At 35.6% G+C, this 27,736-nt stretch overlaps 1 protein-coding gene across 5 annotated transcripts in view; it reads right to left on the reverse strand.

Moving 5' to 3' along the window:
• Positions 1 to 680: 680 nt before the first annotated feature.
• Positions 681 to 27,736, reverse strand: part of ATP9B (ATPase phospholipid transporting 9B) — a 167,363-nt gene continuing 140,307 nt past the window's right edge. For 4 of the 5 annotated variants that reach the window (XM_086743146.1, XM_086743142.1, XM_086743145.1 and 1 more), the window contains 15 exons: positions 19,560 to 19,721; positions 18,044 to 18,136; positions 16,802 to 16,885; positions 16,068 to 16,238; positions 13,398 to 13,496; positions 11,354 to 11,443; positions 10,749 to 10,893; positions 10,350 to 10,414; positions 9,740 to 9,895; positions 9,520 to 9,584; positions 8,209 to 8,317; positions 5,331 to 5,388; positions 4,441 to 4,644; positions 1,933 to 1,965; positions 681 to 1,131 (listed from right to left, as the gene is read on the reverse strand). In XM_086743146.1, the coding sequence (XP_086599272.1) occupies positions 995 to 1,131; positions 1,933 to 1,965; positions 4,441 to 4,644; positions 5,331 to 5,388; positions 8,209 to 8,317; positions 9,520 to 9,584; positions 9,740 to 9,895; positions 10,350 to 10,414; positions 10,749 to 10,893; positions 11,354 to 11,443; positions 13,398 to 13,496; positions 16,068 to 16,238; positions 16,802 to 16,885; positions 18,044 to 18,136; positions 19,560 to 19,721 (1,671 nt within the window). In that variant the 3' untranslated portion in view covers positions 681 to 994. The remainder of the gene's footprint in view (positions 1,132 to 1,932; positions 1,966 to 4,440; positions 4,645 to 5,330; positions 5,389 to 8,208; positions 8,318 to 9,519; positions 9,585 to 9,739; positions 9,896 to 10,349; positions 10,415 to 10,748; positions 10,894 to 11,353; positions 11,444 to 13,397; positions 13,497 to 16,067; positions 16,239 to 16,801; positions 16,886 to 18,043; positions 18,137 to 19,559; positions 19,722 to 27,736) is intronic. The other variant, XM_086743143.1, reaches the window with a different exon arrangement.

The raw sequence follows: 27,736 nt of genomic DNA on the forward strand, positions 1-27,736 counted from the left end.
TTGGAAGATGATAGCTTTTCCTACCATAATGATCATGTGTTCATCTTGTTTTCTTTTACCTGAGTAACCTAAAGTAAACAGATTACAAGGCAATTTAAACATATTAGCTAATACAAGGTTTACTGGACTTCCCATACATAGAAATGTACTTTGACACTATTTGCAGTTTTACAAATACAAAATGAATAGGAATTTTAAAACATATTTACTGAGCAGCCATGTCTTTGCTACCTGTACAGATCAGTAGGTGCAGTGGAATTATGTACAGAATTTATCATCTAATTTTTAAACAGCTTTTGTGCAACCTGGCTGTAATGTGCATTTAAAGAACTGCTGTCAACATCACAGATCTGTAATATTTACTGGTGCCAGAAATGGAGAGTACAGAATAGGGCAACAGCTCCTAAAATAATACTGGCTAGGCAGACATCTGTACATAATTCAAATAGTGCATATTACTCAATGTCTGATGAGGAATAACAGTTAGCTGCTAATACAGACATAGGCATTTACAGGTGTTAGGTTTGTTACCGTAAGTATGGACCAATGAACTTTTCCATATATAAAGGAAAGGACTTAAATTAGGTACTAATTAAAGAAGGGAAGTTATGTAATAAATAACAAAACTTTCCATTTAACTTGCAGAAGATTAGAACAGTAGGAAAAAATCCTTTACAGTAGCAAAAAATTCTTTACAGTAACAATGAAACCATTCAGAAGCATTGTGAAATCAAAGGTAATTCAGTTTTATTTTATAATCATAGCAACCGAAAGTAAAAAAAAAAAAAAAAAATTTAGTTTATCTCTGATAGTGTTATTGTACCTGTCAGATATTTCCTCCTCTTTTTTGTGCTCTATTCACTCTATCACTTTTGATTATTATTATTTTTTAAAAAATTTCTTTAGTCCAACATAAATCCAAAGACACTAAAGCACAATGAATGTGCAATTTGCAGACTGGTGTGAGTGAAAAACCTTAATAATATAATAACTTCTACGAGGTAAGCTTGGAGTAACTTGGAGGAGAAAATTTGCGCTTCAAGTACTTGAGAATGTAAAGTGGAAGACAGCTTACAACAGTGATTGCTGACACTTTCCACAGGAAGGTCACAGTTGTGATAAAGGCAACATCTGCAGAAACAAAAAGGGAAAATAAGTTGTGGGAGCTCATCAAATGGAAACTGGAACTTCCATAGCGCATGGTCAATAAAACTCTCTTAATTCTTTGCTTATGTTATTGTTCAATATCATGCAAAATTAAAAAAAAAAAAAAGAGACAACAAAACAACAGAAGGAGAAAGTTAACCTCAACATTTTGGTTTTGACAAGTATTTTTTTTTAGATAGGACCTTCAGAGTTCCTTGATGGTCTTTACACTGTTTTGCAGCACAAAATAATTTTAAGGGAAACAGAATCTCAGTTTAAACACAAGATAAAAAGTTAAGCTAGTTTATTTTTCTACTACTAAGAATGATTTTACTCACTAAAATACAAGTTCCTAACCAGACATTCTGCTACCATTTTGGATCCTTTATTCCATATTCAGATTATTTTTCTCTGCAACAGTGACAACAACTAGACTGAATGATTCTTAAAACCTCAGAGATTAAATTAGAGCCCAAAAATTTAAAGGGAAAACAATGTAGTGATATTGCCACAAACCACAGTGAAAAGCTATTTTTTTTGGTGACAAACTTTAACAAGAATGGTGACACTCTGCCCTTGCTACTGAATTTTTTTTTTAACCATATTTGCAATGGCCAGGTTGTACTTAATTATAATGGAAAGATCCCAGGTAACCTGAAGAATTGGATTTTTTTTCTTTTTTTTTTTCCGTTATTTACAAATGTGTATATTAAATAATTCACTACTCTTTAATGAATTTTTAAAGACTTAAAAGAAAAACTTCAAGAAAAGGTAAACTTCACCTACCTAAGAAAGCTCCAAAAGACACTCTGCCTATACCTGTTTCACAAAGAGGGAGAATGAAAATGAAAGGATAGATTTACAGAAAATACAAAAGTTATGTGAAAAAAACCCTAACAGGTTAGCTATACATAAAGGAAATGAAAAATATGTTAGTAGTATTAACTAGAATATTATTGCCCTTCACACGAAAATCAGAATATTTTAAACAGCAGTTAAACCAAAACATTTTGAAAACATAGAAATTTTACATTTGGTCATCTTCTACGGTTTTAAGTAGGTAGACAGTTTTCTTATATTTGACTTCAAGGTATAATTTATTGTACAAACACCTTGATCAGAAATGTTTCAACGTGAATGAAAATTCACTTCAGAAAATGCAGTAAAGAAATACTTCACAGCTCCAATTTTACTCATTAAAAATACTTTGTATATTAGATTTCAATGTTATACAGTTTTAGCCTAAGCCTGCTTAGACATACTAAAAGCCTACATAACACATCATAAAGACATGCTTAATAAGGTCACTGTGTGCAATTAACTCAGAAACCTAAAATCTTATTTACTTCCATGAGTCAGACCTGTAGAGCAGTAAAAATACTTTTGTCTTTCTAATTTGAGTGCCCTGTCATACTTATGATACAATTTCTTTGGGAGGAGATGATGCCCATAAGTAATATCACTGAAACAAACAGTTTATTTGCTGATGAAGTCAAGCACTATTGAATTGGATTGTTTTCCCTGATATATGGAAGTTGTTCTATATCTTGAACTGTAACCATCACTTAGGTTTATACTACATTACAGGCACAAAAAAAGGCTCCGTCCCCCTAGTTATAATTTGACAGATTAAATAAGAGAAAGCATTAAGCAGAAGTGAGACTAACTGAAATGCATTTTCTCAGATTAGCTGATTAATAACACAGAGTAAAATAAATCTTTACAAAAGCCCATGAAATTGCAGCCTTTTCAGTGCCCCTAACGATGAAAAATACAGAAGTCCCCAGGCTGTAAGAAACAATGTAAATATTCATTTAGTTGCTTGGACTTGTCCAGCAATTACATGAGGATAGTAAAGCGCTTTCCTTTACAGAAGGGTTTGCAAGAAACAAAGTCCCTGCAGTTTTTACACACCTGTGAACACGACCTAAAGGTGTTTCTCACTGAACAACTCCTACAAAGGATGTAAGGACTGGCTGTTGCCTATACTGAAGACTTACAAAAGTAAAGCAGCAAGTTTTGCTTTATGAAGTTCCTGGAAATTTGGATTAAAGAGCCAGTTGTGTATCTGTTCTTGCTTGTTAATTTCTTTGGTAATCTGGCTCTGGAGATTCAGGAATCCACCCAATGATTATTAAAGAGTCCATGCATCAGTGTCAGAAATAAGAAAAAGGCACTCTGGCAAACCTGAAGTAATATACAATACAAGTACCAAGGCCAGTAGGGTTGTTTCTTCATTAAAATCTGACTCCTGAGAAATCTGGGAAGTAACAGAATATCTGGGACAGGCAGTGAGGCATTTCCTGATTAAAAAAATAATTATACAATAAAAATTCACTACCCTAATGTTGAACACTTGGGACATGAGAGAGTGAAAGCAGAACTATGGACTCCTACAAACTACCATATAGCATTTAATTCCACTACGAGAAGTGACAATTGAAGAAGGCCAATTCCTAACTCATCAGCTCTTGGAAAACAGATAAAGAAGGAGCTGGATTCTACTCTTTGTGAGTTATAATCAAAATTGTTACACATATTTCTGTAAAACTTACATTTGTAAAATCACACTAAGACTGAGATAGGTTTTTTACTGAAGAATAATTTGATGTAAAAAGAAATATGTATTATTTTGATGCTCAGATCCTTGACTGCTAAGATTTGCAGTTAAAATGTGTTCTTTCATCTTGTGAACTATAATCAGTCAGAACCTTAAGACACAGTATGGCATACTGCAATTTAAAGAAAAGCAAGCTTAATATAAGCTTAACATAATTATGAAACAATTATTCTTACATAAAGTATCTATCCGAATAGCCTTCTGCCTCACTCTCTAGCAGTACTTCAGCTCTTTTAAGATTGTGTGTTAGATCTAATGAGGTCCACTCGGTCTGGCATACAAAATAATTAACTGACTCAGTGGAAGACCCTGATTTTTTAAAAACGTATCCATTTCAACAGTGCAAATCTCAAAGCCAATTTCAGGTATGATGTTTGGACTGTCAAGATCAGCTCAAGGATGGGAAAAGCATTCATGGTTGGATTAAAGTTTACAATCTAGATAAATGATACTAACAGGAATAAAGATCGTCAAACTCTAGGAGAAAAGGATGAGAGAATATTTTAACCCAACATATTAACTAAGCCTGATTTCAACTCAGTCATATTTCTTATGGAGAAAGTTGTATTTCACAAAGCATAACACCAGCTACTTTAATGAAGTAAAAAAAAGATTAAAAAATACTAAAAATATAAAGCACAGTTCTTTGCTAAAATACTTTTACTATTACTCACCAAAGTATTCATTTAGAAACGCAAGAGAGGCCACATAGCAGCCAAGACTGAGGAATTCAGCCACCACCATTAACCAGTGCCATGTTCGTATGGTCAGTGCAACCATCAAGAGCTCAGTCAAGATTAGGGCAGTGAAGGAAATGGCAACGACATGTACAAATTCAGATTCAAAAAGCAGCAAGGCTCCGTACATCAGAATACCACCTAGGAAAGGCACAGAAAGTTAACAATACACCGAACAATGAAATTGCAGTGTTTTTACAACTGCACACTGAACATTTGATTGCTTATTATGAAAACTTGCCCAGGTTTTTCTCTTAATAAGGTAACAACATTGATATTTCTAAAAGAACAGTAGTGATATTTACTGTACTTTCTGCCCGTGAAATAAACCAACCAAAGTAAAGCTGTAAAGAAATAAAACTACTAGAAATTAAACATGTTTTAGTGCAATATATCTGATGAACTGTTCATTAACCTCATTTTGTCAAGTGCTACAAATAAATGAGATATTGTTGAAAGTGTAATTACTTTTAACTGATTACATAATTCAGATTTCTTCAACAGTACTTCTGTCATTCCATGAAAGAAAACTACTGTGTAAATATATGCAATATGAGAAGGACTCATCAAAATTTTTCTGGATTAGCATTTAATTAAAAAGACGTCCTTTTTTAAGCAACATGCATCAATAAAAATACCAATCCTCGCTGGGTTTTGAATAGGCCTGGCACACTACAGGAATATCGATTTACGAGATAAACAGAAAGCAATATATATAACTGCTGATGAAACGTTAAGCTTTGGGAATTCAACCCGCAGCTGAAAAACAATATTGCTAATAGCAGACAAAAAATTCTCAGTTCAGTAAAATTAGGACTTGCCCCTACCTTGGTAAATACTGATTAAAACCCAGATGAGGAAGGTCTTAAACGACAAAGATCTTCCCTATGGAAAACAAGTGAGAGGACAATCAAACACAACTTAAAAAAAAAAAATCTATGCATTTAATAAATGTTTAATAGTTAATCACTAGAGAGATATTTTACAAGTAAAATAAGCAGTCTCTAAAGTTATATAGGCTAAAAAACTTCTACTTGCTTTTACGATTCTTGACTGCAAACTTGTATAGCAAATGCATAAGGTCTAAATTTGGGAGTAGGACAGTTAAGGTCTTAAACAGCAAAGATACTTTACCTTGCAATGCTCTGGCTGGTTTTCAGAGGGATAATTACAGTAAAATTAGGTTATTTTTATTGAAAATGGTTTTATGTCTGTTTTGTAAAATGTAATCTTCAAGAAAAACAGCACTCTGTACCTACTGACCTAAACTTCAAGCAAAACTGTAGTTCCTAGCCACTTCTAAATGTTGGATAAACTGCCTATTTGCATTCATAGAATAAACATATGACTACTATAAGTTTTCAGCAAGTAACTATTGCCAAATACATTTTAAATCATCTTGTGCTTGTAAATGTTACAGATTGAAACATATGCATAAATCAAAGAATAATGCTGTATATATGCATACAGCTCCTGCATTCTGTGAAGGTACTGATGAAATACGTTAGAACTGCAAAGTTGAAAGGATACACGCCTAAAAGGATAAAACAGCAAACAATCAGCCATTTTGGCACAGAAGAAGCAATCACTGGAATAGGCAAGAATCAACACTTTACAAAGAAACGTGCTTCATTGCTGTAGAAAGTGAGAAATTAGATCTATTACTTCAGTAGAGGCTAAAATATTTTCTTGGATGTTTTATGGCAAGGTCCTAAAGACATTTTTATAATTCTGTATATAGTCTAGCATGTTGATGACAGACTGAACATACAGGGAAAAAAATCTCGTACAGGCACAGAAAACCATTAGTTTCCCCCCCTCCCTTTGAGTGCCTACTCATTTTCCCTTTTGAGTACTGGACACTGCTTCCATCTGCAACCACAGCTCCCAATTATTGAGATTTGTGAAACAAGAATGAGCTTGAGTTTTGGTTCACCTTTATGGAACTAGAAGTGGTAAGTCACTCCTGAATCTCTAGGGAATGCTGCATAACAGGTCATGAATCATTTTCAGATGAACGCAGGGAGCTCTCTTACTTGTACTTCCTTTCAAATTTTCATCAGCTTTTCTAGCTGTAATTCCATAGGAGCTACAGTAACAGTAACACTGAATCTGTATGTCCTCCAGGGTATGTGGCCATATCTGTCTTTGAACCTTGCTAATTTTCTCCTCTTCTTGCACCACAGCAAGAGTCTGCCAACGACTTCTGCCAATCTTATCCTTTTAAAAATCTAAAAAGTATTTTCATCACTAGCATATCCCTGAAAATAAACCAGTTGCTATGAATACAATTACAGTCCACGTCAACATGCGTTTGAATAACGCTAACTGAATAGCATTGGTAGAGATTTGCATTTAGAGTCCATAATTTGAAAAATGATGTGCAAAAATATGTCTTATGACTAAGGCAGTATGATCATAAATTGTAATAAACACTCACAATAAGATTACCTTGTAATAGTGAAGTCAAATGTAGCACATAAATAACTTATTGTACAACTCATCCATAATCATTCACTGATCATCTGCCCCTTATAATGCACTGAACCGTACTCTCCAGTTTCTCCACATGCTCATTTTTTTCCTTCTGAACAGAATTATTTGGGTTCTACTTATTTAATATTCATAAAGGTGCAACAACAGCTGGGCAAGCCAGTGATTCAGCATCTCCAAGAACTGTCATTTAAGCCTAAACAAAAAACTTAGCCTGGTTTCATCTACTCATGCGAGTATAGGTTCATTTTTATCTTTGGAAATAAGGTGCTTCGAAGTTCCATGAGCAGGCTTTCACAGGCAAGCTTACAATTGGCTTTAGCAGGTGTAAGGCCATGCTTTTTAAAGATTAATCATAGGCTGAAATCTCACAAAGAAATGCTAAAGATTCTGAAGAGGAGAAAGAGAGAATCAAGATCTCCAAGAGATATGAAAAAATTCTCCCAGACTAACATAGCTAATAGCTGAATTAATACAATTAAAAAGACAAAGGCTCTGAAAAGTTCGACTACAGTCTGCTTTTGAACTTTTAGACACATCTTCAAAGAATCTACTGTCCCTAAAAAGACTATCTCCTTCTGCCTTGGATCATAACTTTTCTAGCTGACAGTTTAATATGGAGCAGAAGTGCTTTTCAAAAAACTTAGGAAAATAGAATCTTGAGATTCGGTTCACTTTTGCAGGTAAGGAAATTATACGCTTTCATTGTTTGCAAGCATGTGTAAACACACAGAAAGCAGTACCTACAGATGATTCAGTTAAGGTATATCAGTTATCGACACCTGTTATTTAAAGAAAGTCAGTTTTTGGAGAAGTTAGTAGTAATTTCTGGGCATTACAGGGAAAATATCACCCCTATAAATTAATCAATCAGTTAAAAAGGAAAAGTGAGCTATGAAAAAGTAAGCATAAATAACTCCAGACCAGAGATCCTGGGGCCAGACTGAAAGCAACTTTTATATCAATATACCTTCATGTCTGAATTATTTCAGTCCAATCATTGGTGACTTAACAAACTTAACAAACAGTATTAATAAAACTGAGCGGAACATTTGGTACCATATATGATTTTCATAGTACAAAAGTCTGCATTACATTAGTTGTGCATCTGTCTTGCACAGAATACCTTAAGAAAATGACTGTAAGAATTCCCAGTTTTGCACACTAGAGATTCAGCATTTGTTCATATCTAAGAACCGAGGACATTCATACCTTTGTGAGATCCTTATAAAGTTCTGGATATAGCAAGGCCATTTCTGGCTTCACATCCTGATCCAATACTAGAGAGAAGACTGGAAACATAGTATATATGGTTGCATACCTAGGTGAAGGGAAAACACATAAATTGACACTTTTGTATGACAGGATTTTAAAGTGATCTACTGAGCTCAATTAATCTTTTTACGTAAGTGGAATGAAACTGGGTCTTTCTACCTAGTACTGAGGCAGCTTACCAATACAGCTTTATGCATGCAATCTGCTCCTGTGCTTCTGAGAGCTGCCAGTCATGAGAAGTTACAGAGCTTTTATACATTCAAAAACAGTAAACACATTTCTTTCTTTAATATATATCACCCAAGCTTATCACCTGTTACCATATTCCCTGTGTACTTGCACTTTGAACCAGTACAAAGACCTGACATTTAAATTCATTCACAGACAATGGCATGAAAACTGAAGAGAAAAAAGAAGCGCTATATTCCGGACATCATGGTAAAGGTAGGTGGACGAATAAAAGTCTCAACAGCTCTGTAAGCAGCTCTGGATTTTAGTATGCACATGCCAGACATATACTTTAGTATGTACTTTCTCAGAACTTAGCACAACAACTTACAAATATTTTGGAGACATCTACTGCCTCTGCAGAGTTTGGTGTAATCAGACCTTGACTGGACTATTACGTTACTACTGATTTAAGTTGTTATTGTTTACAAGGAGTATCAAAAGAAGCTCTTAGGATAGAAGAGGAGAGGGCTCGGACAAACACAAATATATGCATATCCCTCAGTTGTATGACTTAGGGAATCATATTGCAAAAGTAGCTTCTGCAACAAGACCAGGGTGCTCCTAATCCTGCATACACTCACTTGAATGGAAATCTATGTGGCACACTTGGGTAGTGCACTCTCAGAGGAAATTTCATCGTTGGTAGCTTCAGCTCCACTTTTAACAGAAAAACCTGTGATTCTCACAGAGGCTTGTGTGGAGATCTGTGTAATAGCTGAAACTGGTCTGGGAGATTTCCTCTACTGTTTTCACCCCGTATGTGAGAAAGGTTACATGGCATCATCTTCTACAGCTATGCAGATGCTTCTCTTCAGACGGCTGAAAGTGAGACTTTCCCTCTCACATAGTGCATGTTCAACTTAGTTTGACTTTTCTTTGTAGACTCACTCCAGGTTTTGGTAGCACACTGATGATAAATGTATGAAAAACGTGGCAGACACCAACTACATGATATTACTTAACAAGTGTGTTTGCTATATCTATTATCAGATACTGTAAGTGTTGGTTTTGACTTACCCTACCATTAGGAATCCTTGGTACAAGGGAACAGATGCAAAATAGAAGACTGATGAAAATACAGCCTACAAAGAGTAAATAATTACACATATTTAATATAATTCTTTATACAAAGCATTATAATAAAGAAAAATAACAATACTGGTTGATTCAGGTTTTGTGACATTTCAAAGACAGACATAATGTTTTTTGGCTATTCAGAAAACAAAGTTTTAAATACCTGCATAGTTGAAATAATAAGGCCTCTGTGCATGACAAATTGACCAAGTGCTGCTGATCTTTTGTAACTGTTTCGACCATGTACCATCAGCAGCCTACCTATGTGTTTAAACTGTGTGATGGAAAAGTCAGCTGCTAGGGAAGCCTGTTTTCCCTCCTAGAACAAAACAAAAATATTCCAAATATGAAATCCAATGTAAAAGATGCGTTTCAATTTCAAAATTCTAAGTGATAATTAATTTTAAAAGTAAAGTTTGCTCCTACTTCGGAAATCAACCTTGCAATGAGACAAAGGACAATTTTTTTGTGCATATTTTAAGATGCAGCGGCTACTACAAATAACTTTAATCTACTATCTTGCTGCTTCAAGTAAATGCTACAGAGAAATAACTACAGTGTTTTCTGCTTTTCTTGCTTTTTGTATTTAAAAAGATAAAGCAGATGACATAGAAGCAAAGAAAGTACAATTTCAAAGACTAATCCTTTTTGTCATCTTACAGCATTCTTTAATTAGAAATTATCAATTCACTACTGTTTAAGATAAGGCTTCTAATCCCATGTTACTATACTACTACGTGGCACATATTCAACAATGAAACTGTCAACGTTACCTTGCCTTCAATTCCAATTCCACAGTCTGCTGCTTGGATCATGCTGACATCATTTCCTCCATCACCTGGAAAATGTCACTGCAATATTCAGCTCTTCAGAGGTTTTACTCTCCTGGTCTTACAGTATTTTAGAAATCTCTTATATATCTTTAAATTTTTACAATTAATCTATGTATTATGATTAATTACTTCATCAATCAAGACTTTTTTCCTGTGGAATAAAGAAGATATCCACACCTTTCTCATGGAATGGCATTTTCTGGTACAGCTACATAATGCCAGGCTGTTGATAAAGAAATCTCTTTAGTTTTCTTTCAACTGTTTCTCAATGGTGCCATCTACTGCTTAGGTTTGTTACAGATTTTAGCTACTGCAAATGAAGATTGTGTCAACAATTACCTATTGCACAGGTGCGTTTTCCAGTGTGGTGCTGTAATAGTTTCACAATATGAGCTTTTTGGGTGGGAGAACATCGGCAGCACACTACAGCAGGACACTGACAAGCCAACTCTACAAATTCATGCTCATAATACTTCAGACAAACCTAAGGAAAAAAAATACACTCATATTTACTTATTATTAACTATTACTACATGTAGTCTAACACAAAACCATAGTATAATGAATTATTTTATGAAGTTTTGCTTGAACAACATCCATCTGGGAGAAAAAAGCTACATTCTCTTGACTGTGGCTTACCACTTTAAACTGACATTCTCTTTCATTTAGAGAGCCAACATGATGTGGGGTTAAGAGAAGAGACAATGCTAAAGTATGCTGCATACAAATTCCATTCTGTTACCATACAGGAGACCAGAGAACCAATAACATTTGCCCATCTACAGCATATATCCTCTAATTAGCACTCAGCAAAATACAGAAGTATCTCTAAGGACAACTTAAAAGCATGGGCAAATGTTGGAAAAAAGTTTAAGACGTCGATAATTTACTTTTTGAACATAAGCATATAAATAAATGTAATTTGACAGAAATGAAGTTCTTACCTCAAGTGAGTCCCCAGATATCACCAAGGCACAGTCATGTTTCCTCCTAAAGGCATTTAGTTCTAAGTGAGCCTCTCCTCGAGTGGTAACCTTCAACAAACAACAGGAACTTAAGAGATTTTGTTATATTCTTAAAAAAACCTGCCCAAATAAATTAGGTTTTGAGAACTCGCACCCAGGAGGCCTTTGGTTCTTCAACAAGTGTTTTTACCTAGTGCAAGTCCAATAGCCATGGGATGCGACTACAAGCCTCAGATCTTATGGAGTGAAAAAGTAATCCTCAACAAGGAAAATCTACGTAGTCAGCTTAACTGGTTCCTCACCAGAGTAGACCAGGGCTAAAAGATTAATGAATTAATAACATTAAAATATCTTAAGTTCAAGCTGACCTGAGCCCTTCCATCTTGGCAGGGCTAGCGAAAAAAAAACAGACAAAAAACCAAGCAAACTCCAAAATTTTTCTTTATTAACCAGTAAAATATGTTATTAGAACAATGGAAAATGTTCATATTAATATTTTCTTCAGTTTGGGTAGGTACACACAGATTTCAAAACACAAAGAAATGCTCGCGAGCACCAATCCTTCTGGATCTTGCATGGGTATGCAAAGCAAGATCAAGTGGCACAATACAAAAGAACTACATCATTAGTTGTTTTTTTTTAATTATTGTTTCAGAAAGGCCTAGCTGTGAAATGCAAAAAATGGTCAAAGGCTACCAAATGGATTTTGGAAAGTTTTGAGCTAGAACACAGAGGTTTGGTTTTTTTTATTTGTAAATACCTCTAGAACAATGTATCAGTTAATTACATTACAAAATGAAGAAGTTTAGACTTCTAAGAACATAAAGGAAGAGTGTTAAAAACAAAATGCATATTTTTGGGAAGTCTAAGTAGTAAATAATTTTTTATTTACTAATTTATAACTAAAATAGAAGTGTTAGAGGGCTTCTTACATTAATTCAGTAGTTATTTCTTTGCAACAAATACAGCCACAGAAATAATCCCGTATGAATCCATTTTTTAACTAATTTAAAACTTTGTGTACTCTAAGTTAACATAGTTTTATGCTGATCTCTTATTACCAGTTGAGGTAATGAAAATAAAAATCTGACTCAACTAAATAGATTTTGTTCAGGAAGACTTAATTTGTGGTGTTACGACATGGAAAGGTCAAAAAAAATTGATCTGAAGTTTTATCAGAAGCATTAATAATTTAATTGCAAATAGTAGTCTGCAGGGCCTAATTTTCCATTCTGATGCTTCAGAAGAAACTACATTTACATGTAAATTATATTCATATAATTATTTCTGTAGGTGCAAGTGGTTCATTTAGAACAAACACAGACATACTACATCTGATCACAAAGCATCAATCAAGGTCTGGAAAATCTATTTTTGTTTGGCTTCAGTAGAGTTGATGCTATGCAAATAAAACCAAAATGTATAGAAAAAGATATTCAGTTTACCTTTCTAACAATTACCTTAAACAGTCTGTTAATGAAATGCAAACATATATCACGATACACAAAAAATTTCAAATTTTCTCATATTGATTTGAACTTTGGCTATACAGAGGACGTTGGCATCACAGTTTAATTCAGGATTAATTCTGCTTGAGTCTAAAGAGTTCTATTAATGAAAATGCTAGAACAAACAAGAACCACATTCAGATAGCCTAAATTCCTGGAGACTCTTTCATACTGGCTCAGCAGCTCATACAGACCCCTCTCCATCATTCCTTACTACGTCCATTGTATAAATGAAGAGTGTAAAACGCATGCTGAACCTGGGTCACACAAACATGGCTACAAACATTTCTGCAGCATATCAACAAATCTAGAAATAAGCATTCTTAAACAGAAGCAATGCTTTGTAATTCTACATCCTTGAATAACAACCTAAGTACTATTCTCTTGTCCATTACTATGACACAGTACAATAACCTACCAATTTTCAACAAGCAGACAACTACTAATCAAATAAAGCAATATTGTTATTAGCTGTCCTTTGATGAACCAACAAAAAAAGTCGCAATTGTACTTACAGGTCTGAAAATGTGAATATCTTGAGTCCTAGACACTAAGTGAGAACTTTTTGCAATGCAAGTTGCTGTTTCCAGTTTATCTCCCGTTAACATCCATATCTGCAAAACAGTGTAAAAGTTTACTCCATTGGACATTATTGTGTCTGTTCTCCAAATCTAAATGACAGTTGTCTCCGATCTTTTTCTAGTACCTTTTGGGATTAGATTACTAGAGAAAATATACTGACATGTACATTTTAAACTAAAGCGGTTTTTACTGCAATAACACAAAGCAGAAAAGAACTGTCTTTACTTCAAGCTCTATTCTCCTTCTGTTCTCACAAGGGTCAGTGTCTCAAATTTACATGAAGACAAGGTGAAACTCCGAGGAAACCCACTGGCATAGTGAAACAGCAGGGAAAGCCTTTCCCTATGGCACTGACGCTACCTTGATGAAACCAGTGAGGCTGCAGACTGCTACAAGAGAGATCACATTTGTCAGCAAAATGATGCGACACAACAGTCTGCAACCTTAGTGAACATCTATCAAAAAGCAGCAGCAAAGCAATGAGATAGCATATCGTGGAGGAAGAGTTACAGTCCCAACACTCCAAAGAGATCCTGCCCACTGACCACGCAGAACTGGGATGAAGGTATTAAAGTTGAAAGAGTAAGGTCGAGGGTCCATCTGCTCTTAAAGTGAGACAGCTCTCTCTCCCTCAGCCCCGTAACATCAAGAAAGTCGAAGGACATCTGGATGAAATACCATTAGCCCTACACTAAACAGAACAGATCACATAAGAACAGATCACACAGGAAGAATGACTTAAGCTGCAGGAGCTATTACTGGATAGGTACTAAGTTAACAGTCGCAATGTTATTAAACTGTAAGCGTCTGTCTCCCCCTTTTCCTCTACCTCTCAGCTAAGATTCTTTTCATTAGTGTCCCATGTGGGTCAATGAATGGACAAAAGACTGATGTTTTCTCATCAGCACCCAAGTAACCTATAATTTCATGACCTATCTACAGCTACTATTGTGTTTCCAGCCTACTATAATGTTGATTGTAATTAAAGCCAGAACAGTTTTAATGCTCTGAAATCCTAGAACTAATCATTAAAAAACCTGAAAACCTAAAAATTGTGACACTGTTCTATACTTATTTGTAATACCTAGTCATAAGAAGGACCAGAGAGAGAAGAAATATCAAGAACAAATCAGAAAATACCATACATGTAGTACTAATAGACAAGTCCTTTGCACTAGTCACACCACACTAAAGCCAGATTTGATGTAATCATAAGGCTTTAATATAGACATATATTTTTCTAATTCTGTACACCACTGCATTACCAGCTAATTCACCTGAAAGCCCTTGGGGAACAAGGATTAATTAAAAACAGAATAACAAAACAGCAGACATGAGAAGGGGCCTTGGGAGATTATCTAGCCCAACTCCCCTGCTCAAAGCAGAGTCAACTATAGCAGGCTACTCAGGACCATGTCGAGGCAGTTTTTAACATATCCAAGGATGGAGACTCCACAAACTCTCTGGGATACCTGCTCCAGTGTTTGAACACACTCACAGTAAAAAAATTTCTTCTTATACTCAAGTGGAACTTCCTTTATTTCAGTTTGCATCCATTCCCTCTTATGCTTTCACCATGCACCACTCAAAAGAGTCTGGCTCTGTCCTCTTTGCACCCTCCCTTCAGGTATTAAGATACATTAATAAGATCTTCTTGAGTCTGCTGAACTTCACCCTCTAATACCTACTGTGGGTAGCCAAGGCCATCCTCTCAACCAGCCTTCACATCCCTGACCAATTCCTCCTTGTTTGTTAGTATGAAGACTAGTAGAGCATCTCTCCTTGATGATTCCTCAATCACCTGTGTCAGGAAATTATTGTCATTGCACTCCAAAATTCTTCTGGTTTGCTTGTGCCCTCCCGTGTTGCCCTTCCAGCAGATACTGGGTGGTTGAAGTCCAGCACAAGGATCAGCACGTGCAAATGTGAGACTTCTTCCAGAAGAAAGGCCTCTTCTGCTGCTACTTGACCAAGCAGTCTATAGTGGACACTCACCATAATATTGTCCACATTGGTCTGCCCATTAATTCTAACACACAGATTACCAACTGGCTCTCAAGTAAATGCATTACTTCTAAATGTGTAATATAGCTGTTTAGCATAGCCTGCCTATGAACAAAACACAGCACAAACTCTTCTACAGAGCTTTTGACATTGCTCCTTTAAAATGACTTGAACAAACTCCAAGGGGAGTTCAGAATTCTAGCTCAAACAATCCACCTTTTGATCTTTGCTGAGACTTCTTGTCAGTGCCAAGACTGAAAACATTTTTAGCATATGAATCATGGGCCAAACTCACTTAGTGTCAGCTAGGCCAGTTCACTGTAGACAATCAGGAGATAAAGGACTGGGAGTCACATACATTTATCCATTAATAGTTTTCCTACAGAAGCAAGCTTAATATCAATGAAACCTGTAGTGGACAAGGGAGCTTCACACACAATGTCTTGTTTGCTTCTGCTAGCTCATGTCCGGAATGTGCTTAGGACTTGGTATATTTCTTACTTTGAGCAAACCTGAATATAGAAAAATACAATTTATGTCTTGTTAAAAAATAAGTTAATAAATTACGTCCTGTTATGCCAGCAGTATGCATTTAGTACCTTTATTCCAGCATTTCTTAGCATCTCTAGAGTTGGTCTGACATCTGCTTGCAGCTGATCTTCTACTCCAGTGAGACACAGCAATTCCATTTCTCGCTCCAAACTCTCTACAACAGCAGCAACCTTCAGGTTTCTATCATGTATGCTTAACTTTGCTTGGTTATATCGACTCTGTTTGCACAAAAACAAAACCACTTAGTTTGCTATGACTCATAAAGTATACATTCAGTCTACCAACCAGTTATAATATGGATTCATTAGGTTAAATGTTTGTTTTTAAATATCTTTAATGAAAAACAAGATTAAAAGAGCGAATTTTACGTTATGCCCAATGTTATATGTGGTTTTTTTTCCTGACAAATCACCTCAAGAGAATGCCTTCTGAAGACCTATTAAAAATTAGGCATCACAGCATCTAAGCAGGAACTGCCTTTATCTTTGAAAACAAGTAGGTTGTTTCAGGTCATGCTAAAACTACAGAATTAACATTACACAAGCTTCTGGGAAAACACTGTCCAGTCACATAATAAAGCGAAACAGTATCCTAGGTATGGCTGCAGAACAATCACTAACGAATGACAAAATCTCTAACAGATTGTGTGCCATACCTGAGCTATCGATATTTTAAATATGAATAATCTTTTTTGACACCTTAATAGAATTAAAAAAAGAGGTATGTTCTCCTTGAAGTAACTAAATATGGTGAAGCGCAAGATCACTCTGTCCCTTCATACCTCAAAATCTTGATACTGTTCTTCAGTCAGTGATTTTTTGGCAACAACCAGTGTACGCAGGCCTTCTCGTGCCATATTGCCACACTAAATAGACCAAACCACAGAACAGTTATGCAAATATTCAACCATATGTACATGTTTTATATTCTATGCTAACAGTGGATATTTGTACAATAATTTTTGATGTTCAGACTCTCAGATTATTTCGGAGAAGCCATAAACAGAATAAAGAGCAATTATTCTTCAGGTCCCCCAAATTAAGTGGTATGCTATTGGTAAAACAATCTCCCAGCCTAAAGAAAATCTCTTGCAGGTTGAAGCTTTAAAATAAACTAAAATTATTTTTGAGGCACGTAACAGAGCTACATTTTCTTTTTCCACTGAATGCATCTCTTATCAGAAAAATATCTACACATTAAAATAGCCATGGAATAGCACATCTTAATGAAAAACAAGGCTGTCCAGTGCAAAACACTTATTGATTTGACCTCATAAAGCTAAATAAATTAAACAAGTATTTTACAATTAATTGTGCATCATTATCGCCAAAAGTAATTTTTATGACATTTTGCTAGGTCTTGAGGGAGTTTAATTTATTCATGTCCCCAAATAAATCAAGCTGCCCTGCAGCAGATATTGATTCATATTGCCAATACCATTATGAACATACATGGTGTAATCATTGTATTAACATATTGTCCGTATGTAGGGTCAAAATAAGATGATTGCTGGTACCTACTAGAGCCACACAGTGAAAAATATTAATCAGTTTTGAAATTCAGTCACTAGCTATTTTATATTAAGTTGAATAAATGTGGCGAAAAACTATTTCAATTTGGCTGCAACCCTTATTAAACTTTGTAATTCATAATCATACCTCACTATAGAATTTGATAAAATAAGGGCATTTCAGGATAAATAGGTCTATAGCAGAATACTTCTCAGTAGTAATTAGGTTTTATGTGAAAGGTCAGTCAATGAAAAACAAATTTCCTTGTTTTAAGTAGGAACGTGTTCTGCTATGACTATCAGCTTTGCTTTTCCTGTGGGTTATTCAAGAATTGGAAATAATTCTAATCCCTTAAAACCCATTGAGGATATATGTAACTGAATTTCAAAACCCATTACTGCATTGGCTCAGGTATTCCTGTAAACCTATTCCAATAATATCTGATATTTTGATTTTAAATTTTTAGTTTTTACAAAATCTTAATTTTTATAAATTTTTATTTTGTTTCTTACCTCTTCTTCTAACCAATCATTGTACTGTACAATAGCGGACATTGCAACATCTGCACCCTTCATGTAAAATGTAATGTCTCCTGAAGATTCATCCTAAAATTTTACAAAATAAATAGAGGGGGGAAAAATTTAATCTGTTTATGCAGTTAAAAGAATTACCTACCAATAAATAACCTAATTGTCTTTTGAAGTAGTCAAAGGATTATAGCTTGTAAAAGATAAAGCACCTTGCCAAGAGATGGGCAACAACATCTTCAATTCCATCAAGATGCATATTCCCTACTTATATAAGAGGATAAGTTCTGACTGCAGTAAATGTGAGTAACAGATTCTCAGCATCGCTAAACTGCCTGTCTAAATCACTGTTATGCCCCCTTTAACTACTATTTTGTTTCTTTGGTGACATATACTACCTAATGCAGAACAGAAAGTTTGCTCTGTATTTTTGAAATACCCAAGTAATTAAATATTTACAAATAACTTCACGGAAATGCTTGTTACAGATGGTTTAATGATGAAACATTCATTGCATATTCAGAGAATACACAGGCAGGCAAATACAATCCAAATGAGTTTTTGAGGTACAGACTTTTGCAGAAGAAATGAATTAGTCTGATCTGCAAGCTGCTTAGAATATCTCTGAACAAGTCACTGTTAAACAGGCTCTTAGTGCTAACCTCACCTTACGAAATATAGACTTGCCAAGGTCTCTCCAGACCTGAGCATGCATATATTCTGCCTGAAGTCTCCTTGCCTAAGCTTGATGGCATGCCTGGCTTGTCATCATGGGCAAATAAAAAATGGGAGGAGTTTGACACCTATTTAACTGGGACTTGGCACTGATTTAACCATCTAACAATGCTGTCTGAAGCTGGTTTGCCTCAGTGTCTGATTTTAGGTAGGGAAAAAGCAGAAGTATGCAGCGTAGATGGCTTAACATTTGCAGAGGTTTAAACCGTCCTTTTAGCATGGTGCTGTGGCTTTCTTTCACCTGAGATTTTAATGATTGTTACTATGCTCCAAAGTGGGCATCTAGGAGACAACTAAGCACATACCTCAGAAATCTTAGAGCATGTGGGTTGTGCTGTGTATGCACGCCAGTACAGATACCAATACTTGGTCTGAAAAAGCAGCAGCACAAGTAGTATAGAAAGAAATTTCAGCCATTAATTTATCCCTTAAAAAGGCAACATATTTTGTATGAAAGAAACAAAAAGAACATTAAAAACAAAGGCTTAAAGGCAACTTGCAACATCAGAGGCTAAGCATGAAGGAGTGAAATTAGTATGCTGCCATATAAGAGAAAAGTTTGTCCTTTACAAAGCTCTCTGCAACATCAGGTTAGCCTGATTTTTCTACCATTGCCTGCCTAGTATTTCATGTGTGCCTGTGTCAAAGGTATACTTTCCATTTGAAAATCTTGTGAAATGCATTCCCCGAAGAATCAAGTTTCTATTCAGTTAAAAATAAACATTCAGTAAAAAAAAAAAAACCACCCAGAACCCCCCCAAATTACCCTAACTATGATCCCCATGCGCTTGCTCTCTGAAGTGAAGGGAAAGATCTGCAGAATGTAGTACGTCAGAATGTGTCCACCAGGGGTCTTCAGCTGCATGGAGGTCAAATCCCTGTTAACCAGAGTGAGACCGACACTCTCTGTCCACTGCACCAGAGCTACCTAAAGAAAGAAAAAAAAAAGGGAAAGAAGAGACATGTTTAAGTGTGAAAGGTCTATTATACTGTTAAATAACTTAGGCTAAACTCAAACTACTGTTGCTAGAGTAAAACTAAATTCTTCCAAGAACCTAGGAAAAAAAAAGTGAATTGCAGTAGACTGAGTACAAAATCTTAATACTTTAAACAAGTATTTTCCTTCAGAAAGCTTACAAAAATTCTTATGAAGAATATAAAATGTTACTTGAACTTATTCCTGCAAATGAGGCATTTAGAATATATTGTTCCAAAATAAGTTCTAATAAAAAAAAAATGTATTCAACGATACTTAAAGGCCATGCAGTAGAAATTATGCAAAACCAGAATTCAATTTCTGTACCAATGACACTTATGTAAGTAAAAGATTTTGGGAGTATTTCCAAATAAAACATTTTATTAGATCTACAATTACAGGCAAGTTGAGATACTCTAATACGTAGTAAACAGATAAGCAAAGGATCTTGTTTTTAATTTACTTTGTTCACTTGTATCATTTTATTACTTTGTTTCAACAATAATGTAATTGAGTTCTTACCATATCAAATGAGATGGAAACCAAGCTTACCATACTGCACCCCACAAACATGCCTGTGAAAGTCCCTTTTACAAACCCAGAAAGGCTGCATTATACAGTACTCACTATTAGCTACCACTACATAGCATCTTAAATGCATGCGTTAGAGTTTTGCTTTTTAAAAAATTCTGCCGCGCATGACATCTAGCTTCTACTTTCTTCTATGTTATGCTTTAAATAACATGATATTTTTTGATCACCACCACTGTTAATTTCAAAAAATTAATACTGTAGGAAAACTGCTTTACTGTTAGTTTATATACAAGCCATATTCCATATCTGAATGGGAAGTTTCAGATTAAAAAAAAAACTGTCCTCCTCAATTCTAGTTTTGTTTTTCCAAATGCTAATCACTTTTGGAAACCAGATTTTTAAATGACTAGAAATGTAATTATAATGAAGTTCACATGTTTTTTTTATGGAACCTGCCTCTGCTATTAATCTCAGGTAAGACAAAAAAATAAAAATAAAGCAGCCTGATAAAAGACATGCAAGTAGTAAAATCCCTAGATAAGTTCAACAGACACGATGACTAATGCTCACTAAGAAATTCACCCAAAGCAAGTAAATCACTGTAGTTTCTATGAAAAATTAAAATTGGAAAAAAAATTGCGTGAATCTCTAAGAAACTCTAGTATTCCATCTGTGTAGGCATCACCAAATGAAAATACAGCAAGATGCAGTTACAGAAGAAAAAAGAAAACACTTTGAAAAGCACCATTTTAAGACCTCAAAAATCACAGGAAGTCTTTTCAGAGATTTTTCTTCTTCAATAAAAGTGCCATATAAGCTCTAAATGATCCAATACTCCCAAGGTTAATTTTCAATTTTCACAGTGAAAGGTTACTATTACGTTCTGACCTGTAAATTGCATCTTTCTACTAATACCCTATCATCTCATTTGTGTCCCTCTGCAGCTAGGACTTAAGTGTTCTATATTTGGTGACTCCCATCTGTTTATTATTTCGTTTATGCTTGGCTTCACCTACCATTTGAATTAGCATTTTGCAGCACAGTCATTTTGGGTTCTTATACCTGGCCTACACACAACTGCATATAATATTTTTTTGTTTTGTTTTCTTTTAAATTGATCAGTGCAAATACCACAGCAGAAGTGGTCAAAAAGGCTCAAGAGTCTAAAAACAACTGAACAAACTTGAGAACAAGACATTAAGTTTGACTCTTGTTATTTAGAATGAATCTTAGTAGCTAGACCTTAAACAGCATTCAGCACAACACAGCCAGACCTTACCATTAAATATCTGAAGCTTTTAGAATACACAAATGAAAAAAAAAAAACAAACAACAATGACAAACTAGTATTTCACAAATGGCATTAAAATCAAAATTACAAATATTAACAAACAAATATATACTGAATGACTGGCTACACAGAGTTCAGAAAAAGGATTCTTAGTTATGTCTCTCTCCTTGAGGTGTCCCCTCTACAGGTATATTCGCTTCAATGTTTCTGAATCCTTACATCAAAATGGTCTTGCAATGTAGTGTGCATACCTTAAGAACTCCTAGAATGCTAGGTAAATGCAGCAGCTGTGGCTTCTACAGAGCTTGACATATTGGATGGAGTCAGATAAAGTAATCAAAGGCTGGACAAGCACAAAAGTCTTTGCTGGTGATGCTACCACTTTGGTCTTAAAAAAATACATTCTCATTATAATATTTATTTGCTGATAACTATTCATTTCATAACACACATAGGTGAAATCTGTCAAGTTTCCTGAATTCAGGTTAGGGATTTATTTGAATATTTTGTGAATCTTGTCTGGCTTATCACCTTCCCTTCAACTGCCCTTCTGTGGAAACTCTCTGCCTGGGAGACAGAAGTACATTGGTAGATACAGGGTCATCCCACTACCGAGCCATAGGTGTGCACCTGAAACCACTTTGTAGTGCTCCCAGGACAGGTGATGTAGGTGGAGTCAAAGAGAACCATGGTTTCTAACTTGCTAGTTGTCTTCCTCCTCAGTAGCAATCCAAAGGGTAAAGACAGACATCCAGCTCTCACGTCAAAGTAGCAACTTCCAAATTAGGAATGAAGGTAGCAAACACTTGCATTATGAAACAGAAATGCAAGAGATCTGACAAAAGCTACTGAGAAACACCTCTTGTTTAGTGTTTCTTACCCAAAAATCTTTCAGATGTTTCTATGTACCACATGCTCACTGTTGAGCTCTGGTTGCCTCTGTCAGCCGTGTCTCTCCACTAGAGGCCACCCGACCCTCAGAGCTTCCATAGTTCACAGCCTCAAATATCAAACTTCAATTATCACAGCACCGATTTCCATTCAAAGTCAAATTCAGAGATTTCATAAGGAAATTTTCTGAACTCAAACAGCAACTGTGCAACCCACAACATAACGTACAGCAGTAGCAGCTCAGGGGGTGGAAGCAGCTTCTCTGAGCAGGATGGTGTGTCTAAGCTTAGTTGCCTGAGGAACGTGTGTGTCTCAAGAGGGGCATGAAGAGGGGAAATTTCAGAAGCACTGTTGTTACAGACCATGGCAGCCCTGCATACTAATTATATGTTTCGGGGACATAATAATCTCATTTGTTTAGAAATGTTCATTTACAGAACTAAATCAAAACAAGCAGCTTACAAATATCTTCAGTAGTTTCTAAGACAGTTCGGTAAAGTATACAAGGTTGTTAAGTGACATTGATGCAGTTACCTATTTTATTAGTCACAAAACCTAAGCCTACTAGAGTCAGGAAAATGAATAGTTAAAGGACTTCATAAACCCCATAGCAAGTTTGGATCTTAGCTGGTCTTATGAACCTAATCCACTAATTTTGTTTTTTATAATAGAATATTTTGAGAAAGAGAGCAGAAGCAAAAAAAACCAACAAACCCAACAAAACAAGTCAAACAAAAACTCATCCCACTCTCAGCTTGGGTAAACTGAAACAGAGACGGGATACTTACTGGACTCAACATTTTATCAAACAAGGCAGAATAGCAATCTATTTCTTAAAAAAAATATTCTAAACCCTACTTTGACTGAAACTGCCAAGGCCCTAAGTGCACTCTCCCTCCTAGAGGTTTAATCAGCTGTGTTCAAGGCCAGCTCACTGTTAACAGCTGTGATGAAGAAACGGCTCAAAGAAGCATCCATGGAGGCTGCCCTCCCCTTTTCACTTGGCTCTCTCTTGGTCCTGCGAGAGCTACACTGCAGTCATGTTGCAGCTATGGCCACATACCCCGCTGACCTGGCCTTGACAGGCAGACACAACCTCCCGGCTTCGGACCTGCCTCACTGCCACGAACTTTTCTTGCAATCACCTTGCTAATACTGGTTACTGTCTCAGGACCTGATCCTGACTTCATGATTTGACTTGGCTTGAATTCAGATGTGTCTCATCACCACAGACCAGTACAACAATCTATACTCTTAACTGTCTCTGGTTTCCACAATGGGACATGCTCTTTTCACCTTGCTTGGATATTGTGGGGCTGTACACCTTAATCACTGACGCCACTGCCTCCAGCAGCCTGGCTATCATGCTCAGCTCCTGGCTTCCCTTTCCTTGTGGGCCAGCCTGTCATTGTTGCTCCCTAGCAGAAATATTTAACTGCTCAATATTTACAAAGTGTTGCTCAAAATAGTTTATGACCAACTAAATTGTCACTTTTAACATACAATATTCCCTTTTGAGCTAACCAGTTTAAGAAAAAGATCCACCACCTCACAGCTGGTGTTGGTAGCTCTTCTCCATCCCATCCAGCAGTGTGGGGGTTCCCCCACAGTTGTGCTGACAGCTTTTCTGGAGCCATACTATGAATTTGACCACTTAAACTGAGATATGACCCATACAAACAAAGGCTTCGAAGGTTCTGACATATATGAGGGAGCAATTCGTAGGGTGAGAAAAAAGGACTAGGGATGGAAATTTTGTAAGCTAGTTTTGCTGCTTAGAAGAATTCTCATGTAACCAACCTTCATTTATTTCAGAGTATTTAGGAGTATCTTCACTTCAGACAATAGGATCTACTTTCAAAATCAGGCTGCCGTGTAAAGTATACAGAGATTATATGTGCAGTATTTTGAAGTTAAGGCTATTGGTTTGGAAACAGAGAAGAAGCAGTGAGATTTCTTTTTTCTACTGCCTAAGTGTTCCCAACAGTTTGTTTGGATTGTTCAACAACTCACATATGTTTCCAATCAGCACTAGTTTGTTTATATTTATAAACAAGGGTTTGATAACTAACATTTGCAGTCCATCACTTTTCATCAAGAAACTTTATAATTAAAATAAAATTATTAACCTAAAAAATATAGCTTGATCATGTGAAAAAACTGCCGATCAATACTCAAGACAAGCTATGGAGTAGTTATTCTTTGTGGGTCTCGAAGGTCATGAAAGTGATGGTTTTATGCTACTGAGTGATTTGCTTTTCACAATACATTGACAAAACAACACAATTAGTCTTGCTTCAATAAGCACACACAATAAAATGAATTAAACAATACAACACGTCTCATACATTACAGCTTCACTTTTGTAAACACAAAAGCTGCTTCACTAAGGGCATATCATTTCCCTGTCTCTTTTTAAATTATTGGCTTTGTATCCTTGTAATTAATTTTAGCAACTGTGTTGTCTCTGGACAGAAACGTTGGAATTAAATAACTGACCACACTTTAAAGTAGTATTTAAATATTCAAAATCCTGGAATTAGAAATGCTTGAGAATATAACAGTGCAGGAAAAAGCATAACCAATAAATAGCTGGTTTATGCGAGTAAGCAGTCATTAAAAATTGTGACTGATCAATCTTTTCTGACCAAGGGGAGCAAAGGTCTTCAAAGGCTCCTGTTCATAGCATGCCCCTGAATTGCTTGGGTCTGTGACCTTTGAACTCCATTTCTCTACCTACTTAGCTTATATGCTTTTATGATTGTTCATTACATTAAGGTACTGGCTTTCCACAGATGAGCTGAACCCACACCTATCATGGCCAAGTATGAGACGTTTTCATTTTTTTCAGCGAGTTCTCAGTGAATGTTATTGTTTGCTATGCTACAGCTGTAGAGGACAAGTGACAGACAAATGAAACTTTCCACTCTTCCAGAGAAAATGAAATATTGATCACTTATCATAAGAAACAAAGAGCCTGGCATAAGTAGGGCTCACATTATGAATACAAAATCAGTTACTTATCTCAGGTTACTCTAACAATAGATAAATACATCTTTTATGATGAATGTACCTACTTCTAAATGTGCATACTTTGTTATGGTTATATTTTATCTGTATATGGATGCACACATGCACACACAGATGTGAAGAATTTCAAATGAATTCCTCAAGTCAATTCATTAAGTGTATAGTGTGTCAGCATATTACTAAACTACTTCGTATACTTTCCTACATGGAAGAATATATACTTTGACATTGTTCTCTGCTCTTTATATGCAATGGTGATAGCATGTAATATTATATAACACAAGAGATAACTGCACAAATAACATTTTCTTTCAAAAGACTGCAATCAAGCCAGATCCATAAACAAAATCTAGGAGAACAGAGTTGTAATGTTGAGGAAGTACAATTCATAAAACTGGTTAAGTCTATTAAATGATAATGTTGCTTATTAACCAAATATGTTGTGATAGGTCAGTGCTGAGGTTAAACAGAAAACATCAATTGAACCATTTCCCTAAATAAAGCTCCAGGGTGCAATATTCAAAGCACTTTATTCAATAAAAAATGCTTTTAAAATGGTACTTTGGTGATTGGGAAACATTGGCATCATCCGTCAACCTAACTGCAGGAAAGTTCAATAAGCTAAATAATGAACCATTTACATTATTTTCCTTAGGCTCCAGTGATTTGCAAACATTGCATCAATAGAACTCTTTAAAAAATTATGATAAAGACCTGCTAGTCTTTCAACTCTTAGGCTTTTGGCTGTCATGCTGCAATTTTTATGCTGTTTAAATGCTTTTTGGAGCTTTATCTTTTTATAAGACTCCATTTAGCATCAATTTCTCATTATATTAAAGTATATTTGTTCAATATGATAATTTTACTAGTGTTTCAAGCGCTATATCTGAGAAATGAAAAAGAAATTTAATGCTATCTGTTCTAAAACGTAAGACTTTCATTTCACTGTCATATAGTTTGAATGTTTGAGTATGAGATGATTTAAAAAAACAAATAAAAGGATACCTGTGCTTTCTCTTACTTGAAACACTAACAGCTTCTTTGTTGCTGATCTCCTCTTCCACTTCCCTTTCCACCCTGAGTCCCAGATCTGTCGTATTAGCACTTCATCAACTCTCCTTTCCTCTTTCCCAGGTCAAATTCCCTACTATCTGCTCATGGCACCCCTTGCATAATTCTCAAGTCTTACAGCAGTTTCCTTTAGCAAATATGGGAGGAGAACTGCTCTTTATGGCAATATTTTCAGGTTCCAAACAATGGAATGACTATAGAAAAGCCCAGAGGGAGAGAAAAGCAAGTGGGAGAAAACTCACAGTCTCTCTCAATTGCAGGTCTCTTCACCTGATTTAGTAATACCTCCGGTTGTTAAAGCAGAATGTTTACTTAATCCACAGCTGTCATCATATCTTCACAGGTAGATACTTGCTCATGCAGTCTTTCATTATATTTAGTTATACCTCACAGGCTCATTACACTGATCTATTTCAAAATATGAATATATGTGCCTATGAAAATTTGTACACATGTGCATAATACAAGCCAAACATTAAACAACTACACTAACAAATTATATTTACAGTGTATCTCTGGCATAAACAAACGTACTTCCAGCATTCTCAATTTATAATGCAAATCAACCCACACTATGTAACAACACATATAGTATTATGGATTATTGATTTTAGCCAAAAAGCAGTGTCTCAAGTCCAGCCTAGAGTTTATTTTTAAAAATGTTCTGCCTGTCGCTTTTTAATGACTGAGACCCAGAGACAACACTATATTCTACAATCCTTTGACACTATGAACTATGTTTATAGCATCTGAAATACATGTAATGCCTGCTAGTTCGGTATTACATGAAGACAGACTTAATCTTATTTCTCGCATTCCTAAACATATTTGTTAAGGATTTGTTACTTTTGGCAATTACAGCTTGCAGTTTGAATTGCTAAGGTTTCGTCAGTATTACATATGGTGATATATTAGACACGCAAAACAAACGTATACCAAGAATAACGGGCTATACTGCGGCAAGATGAGGTTTGTGGAAGAAATATTACCTTGTGTTAGATCAACTGTATAGCCAGAAAAATATACAGGCTTTCAGATACACAGTCCCTTCTTCACATCTTAAAACAACCTTGCTTTGACTATAACTCAGCTACTGCGGCCACACCATCAACAGTACATCCAAGCTTCAGACACTGCTAGAATCTCTTTA

This window comes from Chlamydotis macqueenii, chromosome 2 (assembly GCF_036417535.1).
Source record: "Chlamydotis macqueenii isolate bChlMac1 chromosome 2, bChlMac1.mat, whole genome shotgun sequence".
Taxonomy (NCBI): domain Eukaryota; kingdom Metazoa; phylum Chordata; class Aves; order Otidiformes; family Otididae; genus Chlamydotis; species Chlamydotis macqueenii.